At 36.9% G+C, this 13,336-nt stretch overlaps 2 protein-coding genes across 2 annotated transcripts; one reads left to right on the top strand and one right to left on the bottom strand.

Annotated features, from left to right (window-relative positions):
- The first annotated feature begins 9,639 nt into the window (after positions 1-9,639).
- Positions 9,640-11,034, top strand: LOC148957901 (uncharacterized). Its single transcript, XM_089113957.1, has one exon. It carries the CDS (start codon positions 9,648-9,650, stop codon positions 10,209-10,211), a length of 564 nt encoding a protein of 187 aa, XP_088970083.1. The 5' UTR covers positions 9,640-9,647; the 3' UTR covers positions 10,212-11,034.
- A 346-nt stretch (positions 11,035-11,380) lies between these two features.
- On the bottom strand, positions 11,381-13,308 carry LOC135688492 (uncharacterized). The gene has a single exon (XM_065205359.2). It carries the CDS (start codon positions 12,776-12,778, stop codon positions 11,453-11,455), a length of 1,326 nt encoding a protein of 441 aa, XP_065061431.2. The 5' UTR covers positions 12,779-13,308; the 3' UTR covers positions 11,381-11,452.
- Positions 13,309-13,336: the final 28 nt, after the last annotated feature.

Raw genomic sequence — 13,336 nt, 5'->3', positions numbered from 1 at the left:
TTATGGTGAAATTGAAAATATTCTGAGGCATGCTACTTTGCACCTTGGACCAAAGTTTGTTTATTTGTGGAAGATTCTGGTTAAAGAGATGTGATAATAAAGATCCTTGGGAGGTTAGGATGTTTTGCAGACGATCTTTATGCTCATGCTGGACAGCCTTTAATGCTTCTTTGGTGTTCCTATATATATCATATTGTATATTTGTGCCACTGCTGGTATTTTTCCATAAAGAGCGAATGTTATCGTTTGGTGAAGATTTCAATGCGTTTCGTAAAACTGTTTGACACTGTAGGAATTTGGTGGATGGTAAAGTTAGGCTGAGTCCAAACTGGTTTTTAGAAAGAATAATGTTACTCAAGGTAGCACTTATTGGGAGGTCGAGCCACTGGCGGATGTATTTGGATACAAGGTTGTCAAGATTCTCGACAACCCACGTCTTTGAAAGATCTGCTACAGTAAGGTTCCAGGAAATTTTAGAAAGAACGAAGTTGTGATAAAGACGTAGCTTATTTTTTGCATGAAGAGGCTGGGAATCGATTTGTTTAAGCATGTTTGACAGTGATGATAAAAGGTCAGATTTATGTTCTTGGTTTGTCATTTCAAAGTCAAAATGACGACCGAGGTACTTGAAAGAGTTTCCATTCGAGACAGATGGGATAGGTTTGTTGTTTATGAAAAGCTTAGGTTGATACTGAAGAGAACGTGTGGAAAATTTCTTTATTCCAAAAGTGATGCATTTATCGACACGTATGATCATGTTAGCCCATTGGCACCAGCGAGTGAAACAATTCAGTAGAAGTTGGTTTTCTTTCTCATTGCTGGTGATAACGGCAGCATCGTCTGCGAATTGAAACCAATGGACTGGTTGAAACATACGGTCGTTCTGATCAGGTAGGGAAAACCCTAACTGTTTGTATTTCTCAGCTTTTATGTACTGTATGAATGTGTTGAAGCATAGATTAAATAGTAGGGGACTGAGGCAGTCGCCTTGAAGCACACCACGACGGACTGGAATAGCAGGAGTATTATAGTGGCTTGTGATGATAGAGGTTTTAAAATCGGTGTAAAGGCTAGAGATAAGAAGCTGTATGTTGTCAGGGATATGATGATAAGACAGTATAGTGGGTATCAAATTATGATGTACTTCGCCAAAGGCATTTTTGAGATCAAGAAGAGTGACAACCAGCGAGCGCTGTTTTGTACGTGCTTTGTCGATAATGTGAGCCATCATTGAAGTATGTTCAAGAGTGCCAGAGATGTTAGACGTGAAGCCTTTTTGAATTTGATGTTCAATATAGCCATTTATTTTAAGAAAATCAAACATGAAGTCACGCAAGCAAGAAGTAAATATTTTTAGTGGTACTGACTCAAGTGTTATGGGCCTGAAATTAGATGGATCTTCCACGCTATCCTTTTTGTGGATTAAGATAGTGCATGCCTTTTTCCATTCATTTGGAATATCTCCGGAAAGCCATATAACACGGAAAATTTCAGTAAGTTTACTACGTAGATAAGGACAATGTTTGAAGACAATGATAGAGATCTTATCTAAGGGGCAAGGAGAAGCAGAAGACTTCATTCGGCGAATTATTGTTGTAATTTGCTGATATGAAGGAGGCTCCGACGGAAAAGGGTGATCAGGCTCTTGAAAAGTGGGTATCCAAGATGGTATTGAAAAACATTGCGTAGGTGAAAGAGAGGAAAGAGCTTTTAGAAAGTACTGAGTGCATATATCATTAGGAAATGTTGGGAGAATGGATGAACTGGTCTTGAGGATGCGTTTAACGTAACCCCAGAAATTTTTTGAGATGAACTTATCATGATCAGCAATATGAGTAGTGTTAGAAATCATAGAACGGCCGTTGATCTTGTGACGCAAAAGATGAGAGACGTATTTAATTTCTAAAAGAGTAGCATTGTTCATCTTCAGCAATTTTAAGTCCTTTTTAAGTTCCTTGGCTTTTCGATCTTGATATTTCGCGACCAGATCGTTGGAAATAATGTCGATGGTACCACAAGTTTCTTTAAAATAGTTATAAATTGAGTTATTCATTGAGGTTATTGCTTCGTTGATGGTGCACGGTTCCAATGGGAGATTTGATAAAGTAGATTTGAAATATTCGTTTGCAATGGACCATTCGTTTTTCGAATTTGGGAGACGAACACCGGGTTTAATTTCGAAAAATTCATCCAAATTGACGTCATCTAGAAACCCAATGCTGCTAGTGGCTTCGTTGCTTTAATAATAATAATGGAAACATTTCATTTTCAATTCAACTTAAACTACAATTACAAATCTCACTATTACAAGGTAATTTGCAATTGGCTAGCCTGGTTTTACAAGAAAAAACTATAACAATCGTAAGGTAAAAGGAAAAACTGAGAAAAATAAAACAACCAAAATTAAAACGGATGTAATTCCGGATTTGTCCATGGTTTATTTTTGCAACAAAATATGTAGTACGTAGTACGAATGGCAATGTTGGAAAGTTTAGAGATGAGATACCGTTTTTGTTGTTGATCGATGGAGAGAGAGTCACACATTTTGAAGAAAGAGATGCAGGAATTGCCAAAGATGCCAAGAGAGCTCATAGAAAGATTCACAAAAGAGACACATTTGAACTTTCGCTGTAAGTCAGATAGGAGAGGAGCATACTTGCTGTGTTTTCTTGTTGCATTTGTGTCAAGATTGGATTCAAAACCAACAGTAAGCTCTAAGATGTATAGGTAATTGTTGTTAGTCTTCAAGAGAAGATCTGGGCGAAGGTTTTCTCCAGTTATGATTGATGGTGAAAGATAGCCAGGTATATCAGCGTAGATGGTAGATTCATTAACAGCTTTAAGAGACGTAGCTAGAAAGTTTAAGATAGAGTTATGACGCCAGGTGTATCGGCCTTGTTCCAAGTATGTTTTGCAGCCAGCAACAACGTGAAGGAGGGTTTCTGGCAGAAAACAGAAAGAACAATCAGAAGTCTGGCTCAAGTTCCACTTTTTCAAGTTTTTCTGTGTAGCAAGGGTATTGTTCAGGTACCTTATGGTGAAATTGAAAATATTCTGAGGCATGCTACTTTGCACCTTGGACCAAAGTTTGTTTATTTGTGGAAGATCCTGGTTAAAAAGATGTGACAATAAAGATCCTTGGGAAGTTAGAATGTTTTGCAGACGATCTTTATGTTCTTGCTGGACAGCCTTTAATGCTTCTTTCGTGTTCCTATATATATCATATTGTATATTTGTGCTACTGCTGGTATTTTTCCATAAAGAGCGAATGTTATCGTTTGGTGAAGATTTCAATGCGTTGCGTAAAATAGTTTGACACTGTAGGAATTTGGCGGATGGTAAAGTTAGGCTGAGTCCAAACTGGTTTTTAGAAAGAATAATGCTACTCAAGGTAGCACTTATTGGGAGGTCGAGCCACTGGCGGATGTATTTGGATACAAGGTTGTCAAGATTCTCGACAACCCACGTCTTTGAAAGATCTGCTACAGTAAGGTTCCAAGAGATTTTAGAAAGAACAAAGTTGTGATAAAGAAGCAACTTATTTTTTGCATGTAGAGGCTGGGAATCAATTTGTTTGAGCATGTTGGACAGTGATGATAAAAGATCAGATTTATGTTCTTGGTTTGTCATTTCAAAGTCAAAATGACGACCGAGGTACTTAAAAGAATTTCCATTCGAGACAGGTGGGATAGATTCATTGTTTATGAAAAGCTTAGGTTGATACTGAAGAGAACGTGTGGAAAATTTCTTTATTCCAAAAGTGATGCATTTATCGACACGTATGATCATGTTAGCCCATTGGCACCAGCGAGTGAAACAATTCAGTAGAAGTTGGTTTTCTTTCTCATTGCTGGTGATAACGGCAGCATCGTCTGCGAATTGAAACCAATGGACTGGTTGAAACATACGGTCGTTCTGATCATGTGGGGAGAAACCTAACATAATAATAATTATAATAATAATAATAATAATAATATCGGATATGATTTGACAAGTTAAGAACAAACTGTAGATGTCTTATAGCCAAATATGTTCCTTGCACATCACCAGAAAGTAGCAGTCCTACTGTCCATGAACTTTTTTACACCTATTTCGCCATACAATGCTACCACAAATCATGTTTGATACACTGCACCACTTCATTGTTTCTTTTGCCTCTTCCCCTGATAGACCTAGCCTTTTCAAGTTTCCCCTCACATCCTTATGTACGGTCCCAAGTGATCCAAAACACATGGCACTGATTCTTGTTGCAATTCCATTTTTATTCATTAAGTTTATCAGTGGTTGATACTTATTTTCTTTTTTTCGGTAGGATGTATCCAAATACAAATCAAAGCAGACAGTGACTTCAACAATTTCACATTCTCTCTTGTTAATTTTTATCTCTAGTATATCAGGCTTCCTTTGGTTTAGCTGTCGAAATGCATTTTTAATATGTGGAAAAGCTGTTTCTACCATTTTGTTGACAAATAACGTTGATGTTGAATTCTTTTTTTGGATTTTTTGGCATAAGAATTCTACGACCCGATCGTGCCTTCGCGAGTATAAATCTTTATACTTTCTGCAGGAATTCATTAAGTGTGCCATTGATTCAGTCCTTTCATTACACATTGAACATCTTTTATCGCGATCCTTATTCCACATATGAATTAGCTGATTACAAGGAATTTGATTCATACGTGCACGTAGAATAAACTTGACTAAACTATCAGAGAGTTTCTATCCATAATAAATTTGATGCGAAATTTTTCTGTCTATATTCTCAATTCCTATAAAACTTCCTTGAATGCGGAGCTCACAGCTTTTAATGATATCCTGTTTCTCCAATTCCCCCTCAATTTCTCTTTTCAAATCTTTCCCATTCAACTCCTTGCCATTAACGACAACCACAGCAAAACCATCCTTGAAGATAACTGATCCATCAAACTTGTTAGCATGAAAAAGTAGATCTGGCCAATCAGAGTTCCCTCCATGTGTTTTTGTCTTTGCTAGTCTTCGGTTGGCATCTAATGCATAACCCAAAAAATTAGTTTCGCTATCTGTCTGTCTAACACCACGTAATTTCATGTCTAATTCCAAAGATTTTCTTGCCAGATACCATATGTTCTCCTCAACGTGATTCAGCATTTTCATCAAATTAGATAAACGTGTTGCCCTATATACGTTTGATGGTCTCTTTATCCCCAGCCCCCCAAGTAGTCGGTTTATGAAAAATATCTTGTCACTGCTCTTGGGATATAAATCAAACATTTCTTTAACGGTTTTCGTAATTTTTGCATCCAGTTCTTCAAACTGTTTTTTCCACCTTTGTGTTTTCAAAGTGGTGTGAAATCTTTGCTAAAGCCATGTTATTGAAAGCACTGAGTTTTGAAGGAATAGAGAGCGTACATTCCTTGATTTTACCAATTATATCTTTGAATTCTTTGATGAAATCCTAAACTTGTTTTTCGTCTTCGCCTGCTATGGTAAATGATTTGCCAAGATATTTATACGATTCGGACCTCTTGTACGTTGCTATTGTTTCTCCTTGAACTTTAATGGCTGGCTTTTTGTCACCTTTTCCCTTTTACCAATTGTTACCTGACCTTCGCTCATAAAATAACGCACACTTAGATGCCTTTACTTTCAAACCAGCTTGATCAAAGAGTGGTTCACATTTTATTACCATCTCTTCAAGTAGTTTTAAATCATATGTTACCATTGCAATGTCGTCTGCATATGCTTGCATTGGAATTGGCCTAATGTTTCTTTCATTTTCTATATTCATACCAATCAGGGCATGATTGAATGCTGGTTTTAGTACTTTATCCACTATCACTAGAAAAATCATAACGCTCAATGGGTCACCTGTTTTTGTGCCCCTTGTGATGTAAATTTTCTGAGTCAGATTGTTACCGCAAATAACTTGAAAACTGGAACGATGATATATGTGCTCAATAATCTATTCACGCAATGTTGTTGTAATTTCTTTATGCTTGATACTGCCAAACGCATCTGCAAAGTCAATAAATAGAATATGGAGTTTTGTGCTTATTTGTCTAAAGTCATCCAACGCTGTCTTCAGGCAAAAAATTAAATCTTGCCTATTTCTTCCTTTAAGAAAAGCCCTTTGCCAAAATTTAATTTGTGGCTCAATGAAGGGCAGAATTCTGTTTATGATGCAACGCGAAAATAATTTGTAAATAACATGATAAAGATATATCACGAAGTGTCGTCAAGTCTTCGCGGCTATAATTCTTTTTCGGAAATCTTTGCACTATATCATGTTTCCATTCGGAGAGTACTTTTCTATTTTTTAAACTTGTATTAAATATGCCCACAATGTCAGTTTTAATTGAACTAAATTCTCTCTTTATGTTCTCATACACAATCCCATCCAGCCTTGCTGATTTTCCATTGGGTAATATTTTCACAACATTTTCAACGTTTTGTTTGGCCATATACAATCGTTCTTTATAACTTGTCTTTCTTTTGTGCAGCCAAAGATCTGTCAATTTACTCCTGGAAACCGTATCATCCGTGAACACACCTTGTATGAGTGAAAAGAATGGTTGTATTGTTTTATTGACATAAGACAACTGCTTTTCTAACTGGAACAATATGGGGTGACCCAAGTGGAAACACCATTGGGGTCATCTCTGTTACCACCAAGAGACGGTTCCTTTGGTAGCGTTTTTAAAATATGTAAACAATATTTGCAAAGATTTAAGTTCCATGACTTGCCATTGAAGCTTTGTTGTTGAAATTTCCCGCTTTTCACGATTATTCCAGTGATGACTTTAAGGACTTTTTCCATTTGCTAAAATCTCCCTTGCAGATAAATTATCATAAAATAAATGGAAACTTTTCATTTTCAATTCAATTAAAACTACAATTACAAATTTCACTATTACAAAGGTAATTTGCAATTGGCTAGCCTGGGTTTACAAAGAAAAAGACTATTACAAGCACAAACAAAAGAAATTAACAAAAAAAAAAGGAAAAAGTATGTTCGTCATTGTTTGTTTTAGAAGTCGTCAGTAGCCGAGATCGTTAGAATTGAAGAAGTTCAGGATTATTCCAAGATTTATTTCTGCGGCAGAAAATGTAATAGGTGGTACGGATAGTTAAGTTGGATAGTTTGGAGATCATGAAGCGGAGATGATTCTCGCTGATATCTAGAGCGTTGCACATGTCGATGAAAGAGGAGCAAGAGAGACCAAAGATACCTAGGGAACTGATAGAAAGATTAACAAACATGATAGAGGAATAGGCTGAGCTTAGGCTGTGAATGAGATTCGAGTATTTCTCTCTTTTGCGGTTAGCATTAACATCCAAGTTAGTTTCGTATCCTACTGTAAGCTCGAGTATGAATAGTCGAAGGTCAGAAGTGACTAGAAGTAGATCAGGACGGAAAGAGTCTCCTGTTATGATAGAGGGTGAGAGATAACCTGAAAGATCAGCGTAAAGAGAGCAATTAGGTATAGCTTTTAAAGATTGTGCTAGGAAGTTCAATGCAGAGTTATGGCGCCATGTGTAACGGCCGTCTTCGAGGTATGTTTTGCAGCCTGCAACAATGTGAAGTAACGTTTCTGGCATATGGCAAAAAGAGCAATCGGACGACTGAGTAATGTTCCATTTAGATAGGTTTTTTCGCGTGGCAAGGGAGTTGCTAAGATATTTGATAGTAAAACTGTAAATGTTCTTGGGCATGTTGCTTTGAACCGTGGTCCATATTTTAGAGGCTATAGGAAGAGAGTGGTCAAAGATGAAGGAAAGAACGGTACCTTGAGATACAAGATGGTTTTGAAGGCGCTCTTTATGTTCTGATCTAACAGCCTTCAATACTTCTCTAGTATTCCTGTAAACATCATATTGGATGTTCATGCTCTGGCTGGTATTTTTCCACAAAGATTGGATGTTTTTGTTGGGAGAGGATTTCAGTGCATTACGACAAACAGTTTGACACTGCATGAATTTAACAGAAGGAAGAATCAAGTTAAGACCGAACTGGTTTTTTGACAGAATAATGCCACTTAAAGTAGCACTTATGGGTAAATCGAGCCAACGGCGGATAAATGCAGAAACTTGATTATCAAGGTTTTCGACGATCCAGGTTTTTGATAGATCGGCTACTGTGAGGTGCCACGAAACTTGTGAGAGAAGATAGCTGTTATAAAGAAGCAGCTTATTCTTTGGATGGAGAGGTAAAGAATCAATTTGCGTTAGGAGTTCTGTGAAGATGGAGCTGAGCTTAGACATATGTTCTTGGTTGCTCATATTAAAGTCGAAGTGACGCCCAAGATACTTAAAAGACTCTCCAGTTATGACAGGAGGGACCATTTCATTATTGATGAAGAGCTTTGGCTGATATTGTAGGGAGCGTGTTGAGAATTTTTTAATACCAAAGGTTGTGCATTTGTCTACTCTTATAATCATGTTAGACCATTGACACCATCTTGTAAAGCAGTTTAAGAGTAGCTGGTTTTCTTTCTCCCCATTTGTAATGACTGCAGCATCGTCTGCAAACTGAAACCAGTGCTCTGGGGTAATAATGAAAACATTTTTTATTTTATATTCTTCTACTTACAACAGTAACCTCACTTTACAGGTAGTTACTATCGGCTAGCCTGGTGACAAGTTTACTAATTTTACAAAAGTTATAACATTTAAATAAATCATATGAGTGCAAAGAATCTTTAGAAGGAGAGCAGTTCAGGGTTTGTCCAAGTCTTATTGCGCATACAGAATATATAATAGGATGTGCGTATAATTATTGCTGACAGTTTTTTAATTATAAAATTACGGTGTTGGTAGTCAAGTTTTAGTTCATCACACATATCGATGAAAGAATCACAGGAGTTACCAAAGATACCGAGACAGCTGATAGATAGATTAACAAAGTTTACTTTTTTGAACTTAGGGCGTAGTTCCTTTAGAAGGGAACGGTACTTCTCAGCTTTACGCGAAGCGTTATTGTCCAGGTTAGTCTCGAACCCAACAGTTAATTCGATGACATACAGACAGTTAGAAGCAGTTTTGATTAGCATGTCGGGACGGAACGAATCGCCAGTTATGATACATGGTGATAAATAAGCGGGAATGTCAGCATAAATGAATACATCTCGGATACATTGAAATGACGATGCAATGAAGTGCAGGGCAGAGTCGTGCCTCCAAGTAAAACGCCCTTGCTCAAGGTATTTGTTACATCCAGCTACGACATGAAGAAGTGATTCAGGCTGAAGGCAGAATGAGCAATCTGGAGAAGAGCTAATTTTCCATAAGCAGAGGTTGTTCCTTGTGGCAAGTGTGTTGTTGAGATACCTTATCGTAAAGTTGAAGATGTTTTTTGGAAGTTTACTTTGAGCTGCAGACCAGAGTGAGGTTAACTTTGTATATGAATGCTCAAGCAGGAATGAAATGATGAAGCCTTGAGATGTTAACTGAGTTTTGAGCTTTTCAGTGTGTTCATCCCTTACACATTTCAGTACCGCCTTAGTGTTCTTGTATGCGTCGAACTGTATATTAGGTCCATAATTGGTGTTCATCCATAGGGATTTGATGTTTTCGTTGGGCGAAGATTTGAAAATAATAATAATAATAATAATAATAATAATAATAATAATAATAATAATAATAATAATAATGATACGCCTTTATGTAGAATGTGCGGTGACAAGGGAGAAACAGTTAGCCATCTGGTGAGCGAATGTGCTAAACTGGCACAGACAGAATATAAAAGACGACATGACAATGTGGCAAGGTATATTCATTGGTTGTTAGCGGAAAAGTGCGGATTTGAAAGAGCCACAAAATGGTATGAACAGAAACCTGAAGGAGTTTTAGAGAATCACAAGTTTAAGCTACTGTGGGATTTTATGATTCAATGTGATAGGGTTGTTGAAGCTAGAAGGCCAGACATTGTTGTCGTTGACAAGGAAAAAAAGGATGTGAAGATAATCGATATTGCCATTCCTGGTGATAATAGGGTAAAAGGTAAAGAACAAGAAAAAATTGAGAAATATCAACCATTAAAGGAGCAAATCGGAAATCTGTGGAATATGAAGAAGGTGACAGTCATCCCTGTTGTGATTGGGGCATTAGGGTGTATATCATATTGTTTTGAAGAGCACATGGAAAAGATCGGAATTGATGTAAAGTTACAGGTGATACAAAAGACAGCACTGCTAGGGACAGCCAGGATTTTGAGACAGACATTGTCTATGTAAACTTGAGATGACAGAATGGGACCTTTGTCAGCTTGTTGCTGACTGCTCCCTCCTATATTATCCGGACCAATTAACATCTAGGTGTCTGTGAATCACTTAATTAGCCATAATAATAATAATAATCGAATGTTTTAACAGGATAACTTATCAGTACAATATATACTGTTATCATTAGGGTCCTGATAATAGTACTTTAAATAAACGAAAAATTTGCAGGGATGTACATAAGGGATTTGGTAAATCAGATTGCACTTTGTTGACAGAGGAGAAGCCTTATGGATGTGTTTTTATTGTACCAAAATTGCAATTTCAACAGCTATTTTGTGCCATCTTCAAATTTTGCTGAATTCATTTAACTATTTTTTTGTTAAAAATGGCTGCAAAAAGCAAATGTTTCCAAACATTCTAAATATTTTTGTCTGACACTCTTAGGAGTCTAAAACCTGAGAACATAGATCAAAAGCCCCAAAGCTAAGAAATACATACTCCCAGCTGTGGATCAAAATAGCCCAATCAGTGCTGCTGATCTATGCAAAAAAAAGCAAATGGAGTCCAAGGGTGCAAATGATCATCCATACAGTTCAACTGCATAATGACTACTTCAAATCACTTTATTGCTTTGCTCACAAGAATTTACAATAATCATAATACACACAATGATACCATAAGGGGAATGGAAGTGCAAAAAATAATGTGGCAAATTATACACTTTACTTTTAATATATCCAAAAAAAGATGAAGTCTGGGGAATGAAGAGCAACCAGATCCACTACAATGACAATGGTGAGTTATTGATATGCAAAAGATCATATAGATCTTATGTTGAAAAGAGGTAAAAAAATTTCAGAACATAATCAAAATCTTTCTAAATTCCACAGTGAAAACCCAGGCCCTCTCAGCATTTTGAGATGGGGTCTATCATATTGACAACTGGATGCTGTTCAGAGATAGAAACTGATAGGCACAAAGATAGAAACAATGGTTGCCAAAAATGTCAAATATACTTGGTGAGCAACAGTGTTTAACAGCTTGAAGCCAAAATGGTTGCAATACTGCAAAATATTTTACCTTACCAAAATTACCAAAACACTCATGTCATATCAAACCTATAAAGTACTTTTGTATATTACGAAAGGATGAGAATAAATCATTAGCAAAGAAGACATGAGCATAATTAAGAAATATCTTATAGGTCACAGTGAAGAAGGATGCAACAAAACTGTGGTTTAGAACAAACATTTTCAAGTCACTTTAAGATACTTTTGTGGGTTCTTTTCAGCATTAGCTTCGTGCCATTTTCTCCACTCATCAGATTTTAATGTCTCTTTGAAGGCTTTCTTTTCCCTTTCAATAAACTCTGTTTTTATTTTGTTTCTTATTTTGATCTGAGGATCAAATTTAACTGTTAGGGTGACAGTGTCCTCTTCGTTGATCATGGATACAGCATTTTTCAAATGGACACCTTTTAGAGTGAAATCCCCAACAGCCAATATGACATCACCTTCTTGCAAACGACCACTCATGGAAGCTGGACTGCCCTCAACAATCTTGTTTATAAACACTGGTTCAATGAAGTGGTATTCCCAAAATTTCTTTGTTTGAATTTTTGCTTTCTCACCACCTTTGAGAAACAACCCAAAGGTTTCATCAGTTTCTTTGGTCAATTCAACAACTCTTTGTCCATCCAATTTTCCTTTGAAATCTTTTGCAAGCAAATTATCAGCATCTCCTGGATCAACATTGGCAATCTCATTCATGTAGTGCTTCTTGATAACTTCCAAACAAGCAGCGTATTCGGCTTTTTCTAAACTAGATGCTGTTGATTCTGCAGCTAATGATTCGTTGACATAAACAGCCACTTTTTTTATACCTGCTTGCCTCACTTCAAGCTGTAAGTCAAGTTTCGCAGCTATTTCCTTCAACAAAACTCCTGGGTGTGCCAGTTTGCTATATGTTTTAATCTCTAATTTTGTAAATTCTTCAGATAGAAGGGAAATTAATTTCTCAAAAATAAAGTCCTTCCCTTCTTCTTCAAAATAGCGACCAATTTCTAGATACATATTGGCCCTTTTTCTATAAATGCTCTCATTTGAAGCAGCATTTGTAGACAATTTAAGTGGCAAAATCTCCATCGTCACGTGTGTAACTAAGTTAACGATATTCAATGCACTAACATATGGGTAGGTCTTTAGAAAGTGTTCTGTCAAGACACCCCGTAAAACACTTTTACCCAACACAATAAAGCGATTATCAACTTGATCTTTATAAAATTCATCTCCAATCACGACTCGGGAGCTATCTGGTGATTGATTTAAATATCGTTCAAATTGATTCGTATGGTACATGCGACGACAGAAAACATCCCGCGAGTATCGCTTGATTGGCAGTTCCACACTAGACGCTGGGTTGGCATCGTTTCTGGAAACCACGAGACAATTGCCATATTTGGAGAAAAACTTAGGTCCAGTGACATTCACTAATTCTTTGCGAAAATTTGCGTAGGCCAAAGATCGATTGAAAGTCAAATTAGAGCAAATAAAAGGTTTTGATCTATTCCACAGACTCATGCTTCTGTTCACGAAACTTTTTCCACAACAAAATACAAAGATCTTCGATTCCTGTTTCGTCTCCGGCCATAGGCCATGAAGTTCGTAAGATGCACGCGATGACCTCGTTCACGATTGATATAACCTCGGGTTGAGAAACATCGGAAAACAAAAATGATTACAATACATCTGTACACCTCACTGGAACACCCTGGCATCACGATTGGACCTCAGCTTTCGGAGAAAAGCCTCCACTTAGGCATCCAGTTTTAATACACTATTCCTCTCACGTCAGTTTCGATCCGCGCCTGTCCGTTCATGCTTAGGACACTCCCGATGTTTTAAACTCTAAGTGAAGCAATTTTGATCTATCTTGGTTGTCGCAACCAACCCGTGCTTTACCAGCAGATATTTATATAAAGATTATAATTGTTTAAAATATGTCCTACATTCCTCAGTTTCTTTGTAGCATGTGGACTAAACTTGACCTGGCTTAATTTTTATTTCACGAAACTGATAAAGCCAGGCCAATATCTTCAGTTGAAGAAATAACATATATTTTTAGCTGCACTTGATTCA

Source organism: Rhopilema esculentum, chromosome 19 (assembly GCF_057945365.1).
Source record: "Rhopilema esculentum isolate cy_ngs chromosome 19, ASM5794536v1, whole genome shotgun sequence".
NCBI classification, from domain to species: Eukaryota; Metazoa; Cnidaria; class Scyphozoa; order Rhizostomeae; family Rhizostomatidae; genus Rhopilema; species Rhopilema esculentum.
Note: the sequence above shows the minus strand (reverse complement) of the source record. Positions and strands in the feature narration are given on the sequence as shown.

Bases quoted from the DNA above. Each gene is read 5' to 3' on its own strand.
- LOC148957901 (XM_089113957.1), top strand. From the start codon at position 9,648: ATGTGCGGTGACAAGGGAGAAACAGTTAGCCATCTGGTGAGCGAATGT.
- LOC135688492 (XM_065205359.2), bottom strand. From the start codon at position 12,778: ATGAGTCTGTGGAATAGATCAAAACCTTTTATTTGCTCTAATTTGACT.